Source organism: Megalops cyprinoides, chromosome 15, assembly GCF_013368585.1.
Source record: "Megalops cyprinoides isolate fMegCyp1 chromosome 15, fMegCyp1.pri, whole genome shotgun sequence".
Classification (NCBI taxonomy): Eukaryota; Metazoa; Chordata; class Actinopteri; order Elopiformes; family Megalopidae; genus Megalops; species Megalops cyprinoides.
In genome coordinates, this window is record NC_050597.1 from 24,090,862 (window position 1) to 24,109,744 (window position 18,883).

Here is an 18,883-nt window from a genome sequence, read left to right on the forward strand (position 1 = left end):
GAAAATCTGTAGCGGCTGAAGTCCATGCCTCAAAACGCCACTCCCTTTTTCATTCATGAAAGAGCACTGAATTACCTACCCTCAGTTAAAACCTTTCAGCAAACATGTCCAAATGATTTCCGAGTTCATATGAATGGGTAATGTATGACGTAGTGCATGGTCTGTTGAAACTCAAGTTAAAATGTTCATTTTCATATAGTAAAGTCCATTGCATTGTACAACCTTTCATTATGCAGAGTGGATAAAATTAACAGAAAATGCTTATTTTGTTATATTCATAACCTACATAGTGATCACTTTTCCTTCATAATGTCAGGAGAAGAACATGATTTTCTTATCTTCCAGTGAGATTATGTGTCAGACATTGGTTTGCTACCAGCTCTTTATTGGAATAAAGCCTGTTGAGTGGAAGGCTGCCTCTCTCAGGTCTTCTCCTGCGAGAGCATGTCTGCATAGAGAAATAAGGAGAAAGAAACAGGAGAGCAATGCTTTTGCCAGATGCAGCCATGATCTGTTATTTTATTCAGCTAAACTTCTGAGATTTCAGATACAAAACAAAACAAAAAAAAAGAGAACAATCCAAACATATTACAAACTGAGGACATTTGTCTAAACAATATGCTGATTTAACTAGTCTCTGAACTACCAATTGACTAAATATATATGTAATATATGCTTTACAACACTTAAAGAGTATATAATGCTAACTCTTTTTACCTCCTGCTGTCCTCACAAAAGGTCATTCCTGTTCACTCAGTATTTTGCTGCCATCCTGTGAGGCATTTGTGTACTGCAGCCGCAAGCAGACAGTCTTAGGAAATCAAGTGTTATACAACAGATCTATAGGACCAAACATCACTGAAACCAAATTCTTTCAACCAAAAAAGGAGCCCAAAAATAAGACTAAAAGGCAAGAGGAAAACATGTAACTAGAACAGTGCCTTGCGAACTTCTTGGGGACTCTTACGTATGCCAGCTTCCAGGATCACAACCCCATAAAATGAATTAATTCGGTTAATGAGTATTTGCAATTACTTGACGATATTCTGCTCTCTGCTCACTTTGTTTTTTTGGATATACGGGTCTAGATGTGTGTGTTTACTGAAGCGATCAATACAGCGTAACATCGGCTGAAGCAGTTTTCCCAGGCGCTGGCTGTCTCTGTGGACTACATTCCAATATGGCCACTATGTGAACTACAATCCCCAGGAACTCTGGAAACAAAGCAACATTTCAGCTCCAATGGGCAGCTATCTCATCCACATTACATAGGAAAGGAAGAGGGAAAAGACAGGTAGTAATGGTCATGAGGGCTTATGGTTATGCTAAAATAAAGGAAGTAATAAAGTATTTTCATTTTTTCTTCTACACTGTGTAAAACTGGATAACGTGGTGTAGTACTCACATAGCATAAAGCATAAAGATTTTTTTTTTTGGCTGTGTGCAATTTCCCCTCTTTTGAAGCAAGTGTTTGCCTAGTCTGCTGAGTACAAATCAAAAATTTGGTAACACTTTATATGAAGTAGATATAAATCTGTACCATTACCTTGTAACTACTGTGTCATTACATTATAAGCACATATTACCATATTGTTACAATTTACTGTGGAACAGGAGCTTGCAGTTTGTGTAATTATACAAGTTCTTTAAATAATTCTGCCACCCAACCCAAGTCTGACCCATAACCTTAACCAACCACAAATCTAACAAAAGATCAACCCCAACCCCTTAGATGATTATACAAGTTATGCAACATGTCACTACATAGCAATTACACAGCACTTGCTTATATTAGACAGTAACTGACTACATTTAAATACAAAGTAATGATACAGGCAAGTATCTACTTAATATAAAGTGTGACCAAACTTTATGTGACTGTCACTTTACCGCTTACACCATGACCTGATCCCTCAGCAACCACAACACAGCGTCTCCTAGTGTCGTGTAAAGGGAACTTTCATCCGACACAAATCAGTTCATGGATCATGCGCTTTTTGATGAGATTTGACGACATTCTGGGAATGGCTGAAGGACTGCATTCTCTCCGATGATCGAGGGAAACTTCACTCACGGGCGAGTGCTGACGTATGGTCCTGCGCGAATTCGATATCCATCCAAGCCTGACAACAAGTGCAAGAGTATGGTCTCTCAAGTGTGAATTATCCGGTGTCCTTTCCAGGTCTGAAGAGCGGGTGGTAGAAACCACTGACTCAGTGAAGGGCTCCACCTGCTATATGAACCTGCCGATGTCGAGACAGGCTCGAAGAATGGTTAAATCTCTTGTCGCAATCGGCGCACGAGTAGAATTTCTTATCCTTGTGGATCTCCATGTGATTGCTAAGGTGCAGGGAAGTGGTGAAGCTTCTCCTGCACTGGGGGCAGGGGTACGGTCTCTGCACGTGAATCTGCTGGTGTCTCGACAGGCTCGACGAATGGTTGAAACACTTGTCGCAGTGCGAGCACGAGTACAGTCTCTCCCTCTGCTTGGTCTGCTGGCTCGCGTTGGTCTGGAGGCTGTAGCTCTGCGCGTGCTGGGCGCCCGAGTGCGACTTCTCCCTGTGGATTTTCAGCCGTATTTTGAGGCCCGCCGACTTGCCGAAGCTGTTCTTGCTGCTCTTGTGGCGGTGCATCTTCTCCTGCGCGTGGACCTGCCTGTGCCGCGAGAGGCTGGACCCGTGGCTGAAGCCCTTCCCGCACTCGGCGCACACGAAGCCCTTCCCCTCCGAGCCCGCCACCTCCTCGTGTATGACCAGGTTCGACGGCTCGTAGCTGCTCTCGCACAGGGCGAGGCGGTCCTTTTTCTCGAGCCTGTGGGTGTGTTTGTGCCTGGACAGGCTGGACCTGTGGCGGAAATTCTTCTCGCAGACGTCGCACACGAACAGCTGGTCCCCCGAATGGATCCTCATATGCGCGGCAAAAGTTTTAAAGTTAGAGAACTTCATGCCACACAGAGAACAGAGGTACTCTTTTCCGCCCTTGTGCGAGCTCCTCAGGTGTTTCAGCAAGACGGACAGCTCACCGAATCTCTTCGGGCACTGGTTACAGGAGTACTGCTGTTCTATCTCATGCTGCTGAAGGTGTGCTACAATATTTGCTCTCCCCTTGAAAGTCTGTCCGCACTCGGTGCAGATGTAGGAGTCTTTCCCGGCACGGATAGACTGTACAACGAATAATTTATCGCTGTTCTCCTTCTTAATGGAGCGGGTCTTGCCCTTCTTGGCGGACTGTTTCTTCTTTTTCTTCAAGTGTTTTTTTTTCTTGCCCCGGCGCGCGCCGCCCCCCGGTTCCGCCAGGACCTCCTCGTCGACCTCGGTCGTGATCTGGTACGCCACTTCGGCCGGATGGGGCTGCTCTGCAATGTACACGGAGTTGTGGGCCACGTGCTCCACCGTGTGCACGTAGGTGAAGCCGTCCGGCTCCAGGTTAATTTCGTTGCTGACCAGGGTGGGGCACTGCATGTGCGAGAGGTCCGTGCTGAAGCTGAACTCCTGGACGGCTTCAGTCTTCTCACAGTCGGGCGGGAACTCCGAGCCCGCCGTGGGCTGCTCTGCTATGACCGTCGTTATGTACTCTGACTCCATGGCTTCGGGTCCTGATGAGACAAACTCGGCCTACTCCCCTGAAGTCCCCGTCTCTGCTTCCCGCTCAGTTTTGACTTCGGTCGTGTCTTGTGTCACACCTAAACTGTGCCTTGTACTCCAATGTCAGTGTAAAAGCTAGGTCTGCCGCTCCTGAGGAAACAGACAAGGCAGGAAATCAAGCTACAGCACAGACAAAATGACAACAATCACCTTCCCAAAACCTAACAGGAACCCAGTTGTTTTTAGTGGATTTGAAGTGATTAACAACTTCATACATTATATACATAAAAAACAAATCTTTGTTATGGGAGACCACGGAATGTCAATTCATTGAATCAGTCAGCCACTGTTCATACATATTTGCTGTAAACCCTGTGTAGCTCATGAACATTTACTCCTTCTCATCAAAATAAAATTGGATGCAATGAGGATGAGGGGGCAGAACTGCAGGGCGTGCATGGAGGTGTATAATTTTAGTCATCGGTAATTGTGTTACCACACAATCCAAAAGCTACAACTCCTAAGTCACAGGGGTCTTTTAAAACATGGGGTAGGTGGAATGAGAGCCACTCACTGAGCCCAGTGAGTTTTCTCCTTATTTCTTTTAAACATTGTTCAAATTCGAATGACTTAAGTCCCTTTAGCCTGGTAAAGGAACTCAGAGAGACAAAGTCAAAAAGTAAAACAACTACCCGGGTGCAAAAGCCCAATCTAATCTCTCTCTCTCTCTCTAAATTATAAATTAAAGAGGTGGCACACTCCACCTAAATGCTATCTTTTAAGGATATGGGTTACTGTTGGTCTGCTTTTGTGGCACACAATGAAAGGTGAGCTCATTCTTGTCTGTTTGCTGAGCATAGCTGAAGGAATTTCACACAGGACCAGAGGGACCAACATAAATATTCATCCCTCCTGCAGGCTGTGAAATATTTTTCACTTCTCCCTCCAATAATATGTGGTGAAAGTGGATTATTCATAAAGTCTCATTTATTGTTTCCATGGTTCACATGCACAAATTTACATTTTAAAACTGAAAAGCTTCAACAACATGAATGAAGTCCAGGCTAGCCTTCTGTGGTGCACCGTGATGCTTGTGTGTACATCAAAGAAACACTTATTACTGTTCTCTTCAAATAATGTTACACTAATAGCTGTACTTTACAATTATAAAAATAAATAATTTCAAAATCACAATGATGTAAATGCAACTGTAACACAACTACCATCAATTACAGTAAAATGCTTATTTTCTTTCAATTTTTGCACTCAAATAGGCACATCATCTTCAATCATAATACAATCATAATCAATCACAATCACTAACAAAAAGGGATGTCTTGGCTAGTAAAGTTAGGACATCAAGTGTAGAGCAACAACTACAGCACTGATACAACTAAGTACTTAAGTACATCTCAAACATATTCATTTGAGAAAATACACAAAGGAACTCAAAATTAATTACAACAGGAGTCGACTAATTTACAATGACACCCAGCTATCTTAGAAGTATCGCAATGGTCGTGACGTCAGAGGACGTTAGCTAAGACGCTACACTAAGGATGAAAAAATGGAGGAAGCCTTCTGGAAAATACCGACCTACCAGGATTAGCTTGATACAGACTCGATAATTGTTTTACAACGTGCTCTAACGTGCTGAACATTTGGTGGCTATAAAAGTTTTATATATAAATGTGAGAGCCGCCTTTGAAATGCATCCCTACACAATTCACAATGCTATTAGGGATGAGCTTAAAAAAAACACACACACACAATGGGACAAAAACCACAATGTGCATTAAAAATACACGTTTTTTCCTCATGGCTAGGCAAGCTTATTGCAACTAAAACGGACCCCATCTTCTCTAACGCACTGCATCACTCAAAGCTAGCTAGAAGGTACCGAATACATGTGTGTGAACCATGTAGCAAGCTATTCGGCGCCATTGTCTCAATTCAAATGGGGGTAACTTTTGCTATCCGACACCCTGGCTAGATTCCGCACAAATGCTCTCATAACACCAACACCTACCTTAAGATATCTGTTTGAGGAAAATGTGGCTAGCAAGAGGACTACTATTGCATTCTGGGCGCTATCTAATCTATTTTTGTGTCCTTGTGGTCATGATTCAATCGTGTTCGGTGTTGCTTTCCGTTTTGTTTTCCAGATAGCTGGCTAGCTAGCTAGCTACTAGATTAGTTATCGTAGCCTATCTACGTGTAGATAACGGTATATAAATGGCTAGCAATCTAGTTGTCTTTGGTTGTACAATAATGCCGTTTATTTGATAGCTAGCCACTTCATTAAAAAGTAAATAGTTACCAAATGCTTATCCTTTATTTTGTAGGCACGGCCCCGGTAGAGCACAAGGCGTTCTCTCTCCCTCGCTGCGTCGTCAATTCGCCCGCATGGAGGTAGCTAGCTACATAGGTACTGGCCCATGTCGCTACCCTTGGATCAGTTTAGTATTTTTCCACATAACGTTTGTAAATGGGATTAGATTTGTTTACAACGATCCTGGTTCGGCCGCCAAAAAGTACCTGCACTCATGTGAGGCTCCATCAATTTAGGAAGTGTGGCACGCGCATCCTGTCGTGTATACTGTCGCGACGTTTTAAGGCAGCTGAACGTTTTCCACACACCCCGTGACGTGTGCGTGCAAAAAAAAAAAATCGTTTTCCGTCAGTAAGCGGTATATTATTCGCGACTCAAAACGTTTTTGTGCTTGAATATTTCGGCGTTTCTTTTCTGCTTTTACTGGTTCGTCGTTTACGGCAACCAGCTAACTGCTTTACGGCTATCAATTGTGGAACGTGGAGGTCAGAGGAATGCCGAAGAGAGCGCGCGCAAGCTAGCTACATTCAGCACCTACCGCAGTATAGCTGTCAGTTTAACATCGCTGTATCTGCCAGGGGAATCTATAACATTCACAATACAAATACGGACAAACGTCCTGATGTGCTAACCGGGTAGCCCAAGAGAGGCTACGCTCCTGCCAGATCAGCGAGCTAGTTAGCTACTTTTTAGCTTTTTAATAGCTGGACACTTAGCAAACTGGCTAGCTAGCTAATTTTGTTTTACCTGGTTCCCGTGCGTTACACAGAAATATGGATAATAATTCACCGGGATCGGGCGGCTCCAGAGGCGGATTGGGCAGTCTTTTTGGAGGAGCAGCACCCGAGTACTCGAACACTGAGCTTGCCGGGGTGCCGTGTAAGTTCATTAGCTGGCTTATTAGCACCCAGTGGATAATTGGCTTCCACTGACGCGACAGGACACGGATCTAGCTAATGTTACATTGCTAAAATCATCTCAAACGACTGGGAGGATATTGTGTTATTTAACTGCTGGATTCTGGATCATACGTTCATAGTTATGGTGCTGTCATCAATACAAGAGCATCGTCAACCACTTTACTAGTTAGCCTAAGTTGAGCTACTTATAGCCAGCAGTGATGTTGTTACTTGCTTGTTGCTTGCGTCATGCTGAAGTAAGGTGAGCTTGCTGTCTTGTAAACTGCAGATAAAATGTCATCTTTTGTTATGATATCTTTTCACAGTAACGGGAATGAGCCCCCTCTCCCCTTATCTGAATGTGGACCCCCGCTACCTGACACAGGTATTTTCATTCATACTGCGTGCTGTGCTCCCATTAAATTTCAGTAGGGAACATAATCGTGTAAGGATGTAAATTGCGGCGACAGAGTGTGGTCAAGTGAGGTCAAGTGATTATAACATGAGCAATGCCTCAGAAGGTGTTTCTCTGGTTCCCCAAGCCATCTTTCATCGTAATGACAACAGGAACCCGCTCTGCGTTTTCCCTTATCACGTTCATGCAGCTGTCTGGACAGCCCAGGCAAACACTGCTGCAAAAGAATTAAATCCAGAGACATAGAGAGATAAGGTACATTTCAATTGGTAATCACCGCACATCCTACTGCCCTCAGGACAGTGATGAGTTCATTCTGCCCACCGGGGCCAACAAGACCCGCGGTCGGTTCGAGCTGGCCTTCTTCACCATCGGGGGCTGTTGCATTACAGGTAATCTTACAACACCATGTAGCCAGCAGCTTTCTGCAAGCTGGTAAATGAAAATCGTTATTTGTTTGGAACCGTTTTTGGCTAAAACTTCTGTTTTAAGGAGTTCATTACTGTGGAGTCAGTATATACGCAGGGGTGTTTGGTTTAGTGACTTCGGATCGGGGAGAGGTGTGATGGAGAGCCGTAGTACTCAGTGCTTGGCCATGCACTTTCTTGCCTTGAGATCCATACAGTGACACGCCCAGAAAGGTCACTTCTGTGCCTCACCATCATGTCTACTTTTTCCGTGCCGCTTGGATGTGTAGTGGGTCTGTAACATCTTCTGTTGTTGCTGCTGTTCAGGTGCCACATTTGGAGCTCTGAATGGTCTTCGCATGGGCCTGGCAGAGACCAGGGACATGGCCTGGTCCAAACCTCGCAACGTACAGTAAGTACTGTCCCAGCCGCCCCCGAGAATGGTTTATACACTATAAAGTGCTCAAGTGTGGGTTGCGAGACACAAGCCACATTTATATCTGATTTTCCCCATTTCAGAATGGGTACAAAGCCACCCTGCTTGTGTTCTGTAATTCATGTCTGAGTGCTCTGTGGGCTCATACTTTTGGACCATGGTCCATGAAACAATAATAGATGAAGTTTCCATTGTTTACAACAAGGATTGCTCTTTTCTTTTTACATACAACATACAAAAGGTACTATGAAATCATTAATCCTGTAGCTATCCCCATTGCCACTTCTGCTGATGCACTTAGAGATTGTCTGGCTGGCTGTGTTAAGAGCTAGGTTCTTATAAGGTGGAAATCTGTGGGAAAGGGTTTCTGTTGTGAGCAAACCAGTGTAAAGCAGGTGGAGATATTAAGTAAGGGATAATTCTGTAACCAGCAGAGGGCAGTCATAGTCCATCTGTCGGTTTGTCCTTGCATGCTGTTTCATTCATAACCCTGATCTTGCTCGTCAGAGGTTTCCTGCTTTCTCAGGTTTCTGTATCAAAGTTCACTCAGCAGTGTTGAAACCTTATGGGATTTTCAAGGATTTATGTGGTGTAAATGCTTGAAAATGAGCGGTGCTCTTTCTAGTGTTAACATTGACTGCTCATTGCAGGTATAGAGAAGATACACAGCACCAATCTTAAAATATTCAATAACAGGGTTGAATAGCTTTTGCATATGTAACTAATTACTTTTCAACACTGGTACTGTGTTTAACAAGTCATTGTCATTGTGCACAGATACAACACGCAAGAGTGTGTTTAAAAAGTAATGTTTCCAGCCCATGCCACTGAAATTGTAATGGCTCATTACATTTAAACCCCAGTCTGAATTTGGTTTTGAAAAATTCTGTACAACTACTGATCGTGCAGTCATTCTGAGCTGTTCAGTGTTCTTGTAGGACTGCACAGCATGTGGTAAGCGGTTACACAACCATAAGCATGCCAGCTGAAAAAGTCTGCCAGAATGGCCTGTGACCAGGCAGTGGCCACGAATCTCTAGCTAAATGATGAACATTCAGTGACCTGGGAAAACACTACATTCCAAATGTTATTTTTATGTGTATGTTTTGGCAGCAGTGGACATATGCCAAATATATTGATTTTTTTTTACCTCATTAGTCAAGTTTTGTAACTAATACTGCTAAAATATGGCCTCTCTTATTAGATTTTACTATTTTTTTTATACTCAAAATCTCTCTCTTCCCAAAGCGAAAACTGCATGGATTGTAACATTTTCCAAGGCACCCCAGAGGAGAAGAAAGAAAATGGCAGCATTTTGCAGGAATGTGATTGGACAGACTTGCCCCCTGGCATGTTGCTCCAATTTAAAGTGAAGTCACATTGTGCTCATTAAAGTAAGAAAAGAAATAAAACCATCCAATGTTGATATGCAGTTAATAATTTAAATGTTTATTGCCTAATAAACATTAAGGATGGTGTGTCTTGCACAGTTTCAGAGAGGTGGCAGTCATGAGCACAAAATAATAAAACCATGAGAGGTTTTAGATCCTCTAACCCTAAATAGCAGCTGTACGTTGTCATTGAGAACACAAATCAAATTTGTCACATGGCAGCAACTTACGGCTATGTTAGTTCTAGAAATGGTAACTACCAAAACACTGACCTACTGACAACCTAAACACGTGTTTCAGTTGAAGGGTTGAATTTTTGAGCATTTTTGAACCCAAAAAGGTTTTCATTTGTACAGCTGCAGTAACTGTTTAGATAGCTCATACGGTGGGTATTAGTGTGGTTCTCTGTCCTGTAGCTCACACACAGCCACACACTCTCAAGCTGCCCGTATTGTTGGTTTACCGATACAAAAGACAGGAAGCAGAAGAGTTATACTGTGTGGCATATAGAGGGGAAATAGTTTTTTCCCAGGGAAAGACAATGCGTTCTGAGTCCTCTCCCTGTTCCTCTCTCTCCTGCTTTATCTCTCTCTGTCACTTGGTGTCATTGCTCTTACCTGCTGCGTCACGGTGTCCCCTCTGATGCACCTGTGTTAACACACCTGTGTTGACATGGCTGGGAGCCTTCAAACACAGCTGTGTTGCTGGGGTCAGGGTCCCTGCAGAGGCTAGTAAACAACGGTGTGTCCCTGTGGCAGAGTAGTGCCCGCTGATGCCAAGTATGGGAAGCACGCTCTCTGACGTGCCAGCTTGAACAAACACTCTGACTCTTTCGAGGGGGTCACCTCACACCAGCCAGGCACTGCGGTGCAGAGTCCCTTCACTGTCTCTGTGCTTAATCAGTTTAGATTTACAGGGTCAGGTTGTTTAGAAAGGTGGTAGGGAAGTACTCTGTTTTGGATAGAAAAGTTAGGCCACTCCATAGGTAGCCTTATAGTCTTTCATTTTCGTCTCTAAATCTTCATGACAGTGAGTAGCTTGACTACTGGAGTGTTAGCACATCTAAACGCCAGACAGGATAAAGCAGAGGAATCCTTAATCTCCCTGGTGCCTCAGAATGTGTTATCGTGATAATGAGAGCCTCGGAAGAGACCGAGCTCCTCCTTTTAAAGGGGGTCCCACATTCAGACTCAGCCGCCTGAATACATTCCTGAAGCCTTCAGCTGAGCTGTTAGCCTTTGAACACCAATACTGACGCGTCTTGATCTCCATTTCAGGATCCTGAACCTGGTGACGCGGCAGGGGGCCACATGGGCGAACACGCTCGGCTCCGTGGGTGAGTGGGATCTCCTTCGCCCCCGACTCATGACGACCCCCCCCCCCCCCCCCCCACGGGATAACCCCCCTCCCGCATTCCTTGGGAGACGCCCCGTTCCTCTCATCCCTGGAGAGGCGGCGGCAGGGTTTCTGTCTCCGTTGGTTGTGATCCCTCTCGTAATTCCTCAGAAAGGATTTCACTGTCTCCACTGTGAACAGGCTCCGCGGTGCGCAGCGCCTCAGTCTGGGCTTGTATCAGCCATTTACACAGAGCCTACACCAAAGCGCTCGTAATGCTTTCTGATTACAGGCTCGTAATGCTTTCTGGAGATTACACAGGAGCACAGGGGATGTTCTTCACCAAAAGCCTCTGTGATCGTCTCTCCGCTCCGATTTTGGGCCACACACACAGAGACCAGGATAGCTGTAAAAGCACTCTACCAGCAGGCCTCAGTTTGTGCTGAAAAGGTGGCTAAAGAAAACAGGAGCTTTGCCTGTTTTCAGCCACGTACAGTACTACCAAGGAATGCTATATAAACAGCCATGTTTCCATGGGGGCCTCTCCACTTGCTGGTGTGTGGTAACGGGTTTGTAAGTCAGGGAGCTGTAGACCCGTGTCCCCACACACTTTAGCTCCTTTCTGTTCTTCACAGCTCTGTTGTACAGCGTGTTTGGAGTGGTGATCGAGAAGGCCAGGGGAGCGGAGGATGACCTCAACACGGTGGCAGCTGGGACACTCACGGGCATGCTCTACAAATCCCCAGGTAAAGGACACGCCCACGGAACCCCGTGTCACAGGAAGCACAGTGCAGATGTACTCAGCTGTATCGCACTTTGAGAATACAGTCCACTGCATTTAGAAGAGTCACATCCTTCCATGATTTCTGTCTTACAAATGTCTAATTCTCCAAAAATGAGGGGGTTTATAAATTCCCTAAGCCAATCCCCTCCAACACAAAACGATACGTAGCTGAAGTTCTCGTTATCGTCAAAAACCCATTGCAGCCATCGTAGTATCAAACCAGTATCATTTTTTGTTTTGAGCAAAAATTTAGCCGAATGTGGTGATGTGTTGCGCCTTGCGCCAATGGAATAAAATGAAAACGTTGACAAACACCAGCTGGGCGGTCAGCAGACAGATTTTATTTTTACAAACAGACCGGTTCACAGCTTCCTTTCAGTCACCCCTATTCCAGCCACAGAATGGTAGATGTCAGGTGATGTCACACCGACCTTCATAGGGTGTTGAGTAAATTCATATAGTATTTTTATTTTTGTTACTCGTTTGAACACTACTGAATAGCTGCCACTGTTTGAGCTACAATGCCATGGCACGGTGTCCTTCACTAACTGAAACCGTATAATAGTGGGTTATTGTAAAAAATAACTTGACTCAACAAAATTTTTTTTGAGTGTCTGAATGGTAAATTGTGCTGTTGCCTTGCCTGTTCACATTTTGTTTCATGATGTGACACTTCCTTATTTCTTTGTAGAATATCAGAGAGTGTAGGCTGTGGAATGCCTGGTTTCTTTCATTTCATTGGTGTTTATACTAATGAATGCAATCTAAACTTTAGCCTTTAGACTCAAGAGGCAGCATTTTTCATCTGTAGAAAGTCTCCTTTATTCCCGCTGTGTAAAATGGCACCCAGGCACTTAGCTGAACTGGACAACTTCTTGTTTCCAGCATATTTTGCATGATGCTTTGGTAATTGGTGGACGATCAGAGAAACTGTATTCAAATTCTGATGTCTTTTTTCATTGTTTATGCACCATTGTCCTCCAGTAGAACAAAGTAGAACAAATGGATTCTTAAAAGCTTAAGGAGAACTTAATGGAGAACTTAATAAGCGCCATTGACCTGGGTGTACGCTTTGCCCCAGATCATGTCTGGATCAGTGCCAACAGTTTATTTTGTTGTCTTTGAACCCCGGGGCTCAACTGCAAAGCTGTATGTCAAATGATATTGCTACACTTCCTGAGAAGGAACGGTTGAGGGACTCTGAGAGGTTTGTTAATGATTGTCATGGTTGGCGATACCTCTTATCTCTGTAGAACGTAAAATAAAAACAGTGCATGGTGCTCCATCTAAACGCTGTATTCAGAAAACATTTGAATTTCATTCCGTCTGTTTCAGCTGTGAAAATGAAACAGTGTGAGTTTCAGTAGGATACTGAATTTGAGCATAATATTGACAATTATTAATGTAGAAATGAATCAAGGATCTGTGAGACCTCAGTTGGGTTTTTTTTTTTGATTTGAGAGTCAGCTGAGCTGGATTGAGGTTCCCTTTTGAGGAAGTTGCCTAGAAAAAGTACCCAACCTGGAATTTTTGTCGGGTAAAATTACCAGAACATGAGCCTTTCTGTTTTTAATTTTTGGTCACAAGGTTTAGGTAAATTACCCAGAAGCCATTGCTCCATTGTACATGTGGCCCAGTGAATCAGCAGGTGCTTTCAGCTCAGGTTGTGGCGTGAGGCCTGTAGTGCTGGCTGCCACAGCTTCCCGAGGAATCCCCCCCAGCGTGCCGTGCTGGGGAATGGCACAGAAGGGAAGTCATTAAAGCGCTGGCGTATGTTACATACTGCACCAGAGGGGGCTGCATGGCTGACCTTCCCTCTGGAATACTAGACAGCCAATATACAGCTGTGGAACTGAAAGCCATCTTTGTCGACCTTACTCAGGGTTGTATGGGGAGTTCGTTCGGGGTTGGGGGAGGGTTGATCAGTGTCTGCTAAAACGGCTCTTCATGAGGGGCCTGCTTCCCTGTGGAAGATGAGCCTTATTCCTCCTGAGTGTTGCTATTCCCGCTCTGGCCCCGCTGACAGCCTGCTGTAGAGAGCGGCAGCTCCCCGCACGCGCGGCATGTCACGTTTCGACCTCCCGCGACCTCTGCCTATAACACAGGGGCGTCGGCGCAGGGACGCTGAGGCTATTTCCGTTCACCTGACCTTGTCACGCTGCCAGCGCATGCAGGATCGTTTTACAGTTGTTTACCCCTGAGATGTTCCTCTCCCTTTGTGTGGGGTGACGGGGGACAAGCAGTTAGAAATCCGGCAGGGTGAATCCGTGGCGCTTTGTCACAGAGGAGCGGGTTGCGAAATAACTGTGGAGGAAAGGAGAGCAATTCTCGCACTTTCAGCTTCCATAATTACAGCCTCAGAGAAATGCGATGTTTTAAAGCCAATTTGGCCAATTAAGAGGAGCCGGAGCACTCTGTAACGAGCACCGCGGCGGTTCGGACTTGCCGGGACCACCCGCGCGGCGTCACGGTGATGCAGGTGCCAATTAGAGGCTGAGTGGGGAGCGGTGCTTCGCTGCCAGTGATCTCAGCGTCCTCATGCTAAGCCCATGACTGTCGTCGCAGCTGGAGATTACTCCGCACAATTGGAAATATACACAGTTGTATCGGGCGGTGCTGACAAGCCTGGCCCTGTGCACAACAAAAACCGCTCGGCTAAGCTCACTTAGACTCCCATTATTTCCCAAGCCACCACCACAGCACGGTTCAGCAGGAGGCGTAAGGTCTTTACACCTCACATAACCGCTCAGGTCTTTCCATGGTTGCTTACGGGGACAAGAGGCTTAGCGCACTAAAGCCCACTGTTCTGACTGTGGATGCAAGGCATGAAGTATTGTGTCAGCCTAACTGATCCTGTGTTAGCTGCACATGACACGACACGAATGTGTTTCATTCACTTGTATGACTCTTACCCGATACTAAAGCCAACCTGAACGGTTTTTTGGTCCTGGCTAAATGGAACATAATACCGTTGCCTTATTTAGGGTCATTCGTTTTCTCTGAATAGATATTCAGTCCATGTGTATTTTTAGTTCCCAAATGGCTGGAATTTATTTCAGAAGCATATTAAGACATCCCAAGTGATATATGTACGCCTGAAGCTATTATAACTATAGATTAGCAGCAGCGGACCGATCTTATTTCCTGTGTTCCTGAATTCATAACCCACCCAGCTGTCTGTTGGCCCTTAGTGGTCATTTTTTTATGGAGAGGAACATCCTTGTTAAATAAAACAAAATGAGAAATGAAAGTGGAAAGATGGAAGCGGTTTCATAAAGAGGGGGATGTTTCCGTGGGCTGGCGGCTGGGCTGGGCATGTGTTTGAACGGAGATGAAACCAGTCTTTAGTGTGTGTTTGTGTGTGTGTGTGTGTACTTGTCTGTGCCTTAGTGTTTACATCTGCATGCAGTTGTGTCTGTTTGTCTGTGCACTGTGTCTGTCTGTAATGGTGTGTGTGTGTGTGTGTGTGTGTGTGTAAGAGCGTGTCTAAGTGGGACAGCGACTGGGTGTGTGTGTGTGTGTGTGTGTGTGTGTGTGTGTGTGTGTGTGTGTGTGTGTGTGTGTGTGTGTGTGTGTGTGTGTGTAAGAGCGTGTCTAAGTGGGACAGCGACTGGGTGTGTGTGTGTGTGTGTGTGTGTGTGTGTGTGTGTGTGTGTGTGTGTGTGTGTGTGTGTAAGAGCGTGTCTAAGTGGGACTGCGACTGGGTGTGTGTGTGTGTGTGTGTGTGTGTGTGTGTGTGTGTGTGTGTGTGTGTGTGTGTGTGTGTGTAAGAGCGTGTCTAAGTGGGACAGCGACTGGGTGTGTGTGTGTGTGTGTGTGTGTGTGTGTGTGTGTGTGTGTGTGTGTGTGTGTGTGTGTGTGTAAGAGCGTGTCTAAGTGGGACTGCGACTGGGTGTGTGTGTGTGTGTGTGTGTGTGTGTGTGTGTGTGTGTGTGTGTGTGTGTGTGTGTGTGTGTGTGTGTGTAAGAGCGTGTCTAAGTGGGACTGCGACTGGGTGTGTGTGTGTAAGTGTGTCATCGCGTGTCGGGCGTGTGCTTGCTGTGTCACGGCCCTGACGTCAGTGCTCCTGGAGCGGTCCGCAGTGGCCCCGTCTGAACCCCAGTGTGAGCTGGGACTAAGCGATGCCACTGTCATTACGTAGCACTGTGGGACCCCCCCCCCTCCCCCACACTTATCAGGGGCAGGCTTGCTGTGGGTGTGGATCAGGGGCAGGAGTAAGTGGGAACACTATCGGCCTTATCCCCGTCACCGCACAGCCAGTCAGCCAGCTCAGCTACAGCCCCTGCTGATATACACACACACTGAACCAAGGGCGCAGGCTTCCATAGCAACAGCCCCTCAGAGCTGCGAGCAGCCCTCACCAGTCCAGACACAGGACTAATGGACAGTACCCTCCATCCTTAAGGCCTTTGTCCTGGAGGGGTACAGTGCCGCTCATTGAAAAGGGAACACTGTCGACTAGGGCAGGCAGTAACATGGGTTTAATATAAGAGGTTATGGGTTGTAAGATGGGTGTAATATTGGCGGTTTTGGGTGGTGGAACTGGTTTACTATGGATGGTTAGTTCAGTAGCTAAAGTGGAGAAAAATAGCAAACCTGTGGACAGTGTAGCTACACCTTTGGGACGAGAGTCCCTCCGGCTCCTAACCGTGTGCGGTGGCGTTTGTGTGTGTTTGAGCAGGTGGCCTGCGCGGAGTAGCGCGGGGAGGCCTGGCGGGTCTGGCCATGTCGGGACTGTACGCCCTCTACAACAACTGGGACCACCTGAAGGGCACCTCACCCAGCCGCTTCTGAGCCCACCCACACCGCCGGGGCGCAAAGCTGGAGGAATCCCCCCAAAAACCACGAGCTGAGCTCAACCCCATGGCCCCATCCACCCACCCCCTCCCCACTACCTGCACCCCACACAATGCTGGCTGAAGTCGGCGCCAGCTCTGAGTGGGCGCGCACTGAATTTGGATCAGATGGCCGACGGTTTACGGAGGAGGGACATTGGAAGGCTTTTATTTATGTGTTCAAAACGCAGAAACGCTGTACATTTCATTTCACGGCAATGTGATTTTTTTTTATATTGAAGAGATGAAGAAGATTGTTGAGATGTATTATAGCCCCCCCCTCCCCTCAATCTCCGGCACGTCAAACACACAAACAGCCCACCCATTCTTGGTGTTACAACAGTAGCGTTTTATGTTTCTTAGAACAGGATCATAACAGCAGACGTTGAACAGGCTTGTAATGGGTGTGTTGTTTTCAGACTCAGTCAACAGTACACTCAAAGGATGCAGAAAGACTGCTTACAGAAATGCTGAGTGTGTCACATGCATCACGTACATTAATGCAGCTTAAACCTTCCATTTAAACTTTGCTCTGAAATAACCTGATAGTTGAGTCTTGTAGCTGAGAATGCCCATGTAACGAAACTGGTATGTCAAGCATCTATCCCCCCCCCCCCTTGTTTAAAAATGTCTTAATTCAGTGTCAAGACTTGATTATCTTAATTGCACTCTGTCTGGCAGAAGTCCTTGTCATTATACATACTTGTTCATCATGGTAACATGTATGCTGCTATTCTGATCATGGAGCGTAATCTCCAGGTGACACTTGACATGGCTGCCTATTGTACTTGAAAAAATTTTCTCCCATTCAGTCCATATCAGTTCAGTCGAACAAGGGTGTTAATGTCACAATTACAAATGAAAACATCATCTTGAATGATGGAGAGGCAACTGTCAATTAAAGCAACTTCCTGGTTTATGTTTGTGTTGTCGTCCTTGCTATAGCAGTGTTCTTCTTAAGCCTGACCCTAAACCTGATTGCATTTTAATGTTAACAATATAAAACATTGCCTGGATCAACATTTGGGATGGGTCTTGTAGTCTTCCCTTGTGCTTTCCTGTTGGGGTTTGTTTTCCTTAACATAAAACCCTTGATGGCCTGAAATAAAGCTTGACCTTCCTGCTATCTTGAAGAGATGTTTTAAAGAGGAAGCAGTTAAGATTAAGAATAACAACTGAATAATGGTGCAGGAACAATAAGAACCTTGTGCTTTATAGAATGCTGTGACAATCAGAAACTTATCTTGGTTGTGGAGGATGATTTTTTTTTTCTGCCCTTTGGCTGCTTGCTGGCCAAAGTCCTTAAAGTCACTCTGCTCTACGTGCAAGTTTCAGTTCATACCGTGTCTGCTTGGAAATGCTTATTTTCAGTCAGTTTTAGTTTCATGCTTGTTTAAGAACATCTGTTCTGTGCAAAGGCTGCCAACTGACACATGCTTTTGAAATCAAGTTAACTTCCCTTTCAAAGAAAAGATGTAGCAAAAACATGGATTTCAGTGCTTGTTAGGCTCATTCTTTTGTTTATTGAGTTTTCTTACACCCAACCCAACCCCCAAACACATGGAAAGGAGACAGAAGCAACCCCAAACATGCTGACATGCTTCTCTACAGACAACTGCAATATTGCATCCCAAGATGTAATTGCTTAAGACAAAGCCCGATGTAGCAGAGTTAACAGTGGTCTTAACAATTCTGTTACAAAAGGAAAAAGGCTTCATCCAGCCACTCAATATCAGTCTCAGTGCAGCAGTCAACCTTGCCTGGATGGGTTTTGTAGACTTCATGGGGAGATGCAAGATGGAGCCATTCACCAAGAGGAGCACCTCAGGAGAGAGGGGGACAACCGCTCCTGAAACGAGTACTGCCAAAACAATGCATTCTTTGAGCGTTACCAAAAACATGAAGACACGTTCCAGTCTCACATACCATACAGCTCTGCATCCAGCTTCATCCGATACCTCCCAAGTGGAATTCGTGTAGAGACAGTGAGCTAGTTTTTAATGAATTAGTACGCCAGTTTTTGACAATAAAAAAACATTTTACCAGATCAATTTCTACTGTCGGGTAAACACCAAATCGTTCTTCTCCAAGCCCAATCATGATGTAATTGATGGGGTTTTTTTTTAAACTTAACTGTACACACAGGAGACAGCCTGCACTGTGCAGATTATGAAATAGAGGATATAGCAGGTGAGGGCTCAAAGGATCCAGCAAGGAAAGACCAGCAGCATGAATAGCCAAATGGAACCTTAAACGGAGAGGATGCTGGGACACTTAAGTACTCCACTATAAATATGACATGACATCACTGAGAAGCAAACAAAGACTTGCAAGGCTGTAAACACTGACGTTTTCGGTTAGATGAGGTCATGAAATGTAGGAGTACTCTGCCAGGAGTTGCACATTTTATCCCATATGACAGTTGCCATGTGAAAGGAAGGATACCAAGGCACGGGTATTATGGA

General features: G+C 45.3%; 2 protein-coding genes across 3 annotated transcripts; one reads left to right on the forward strand and one right to left on the reverse strand.

Moving 5' to 3' along the window:
- Positions 1 to 628: 628 nt before the first annotated feature.
- Positions 629 to 6,204, reverse strand: LOC118789637 (zinc finger protein 135-like). Of its 2 annotated transcripts, none has more exons than XM_036546124.1 (2): positions 6,123 to 6,204; positions 629 to 3,734 (listed from the first exon to the last, which is right to left on the reverse strand). In XM_036546124.1, the coding sequence occupies exon 2, from the start codon at positions 3,582 to 3,584 to the stop codon at positions 2,214 to 2,216; it is 1,371 nt and encodes a 456-aa protein (XP_036402017.1). In that variant the 5' UTR covers positions 3,585 to 3,734; positions 6,123 to 6,204; the 3' UTR covers positions 629 to 2,213. The 2 variants fall into 2 exon arrangements, with proteins under 2 accessions (XP_036402017.1, XP_036402016.1); XM_036546123.1 differs by having other exon boundaries at positions 5,905 to 6,204.
- Positions 6,205 to 6,247: 43 nt separating this feature from the next.
- LOC118789638 (mitochondrial import inner membrane translocase subunit Tim23-like) lies at positions 6,248 to 17,023 on the forward strand. Its single transcript, XM_036546125.1, has 7 exons — positions 6,248 to 6,795; positions 7,142 to 7,200; positions 7,529 to 7,622; positions 7,965 to 8,049; positions 10,742 to 10,800; positions 11,435 to 11,545; positions 16,265 to 17,023. Exons 1-7 carry the CDS (start codon positions 6,690 to 6,692, stop codon positions 16,375 to 16,377), a joined length of 627 nt encoding a protein of 208 aa, XP_036402018.1. The 5' UTR covers positions 6,248 to 6,689; the 3' UTR covers positions 16,378 to 17,023.
- Positions 17,024 to 18,883: the final 1,860 nt, after the last annotated feature.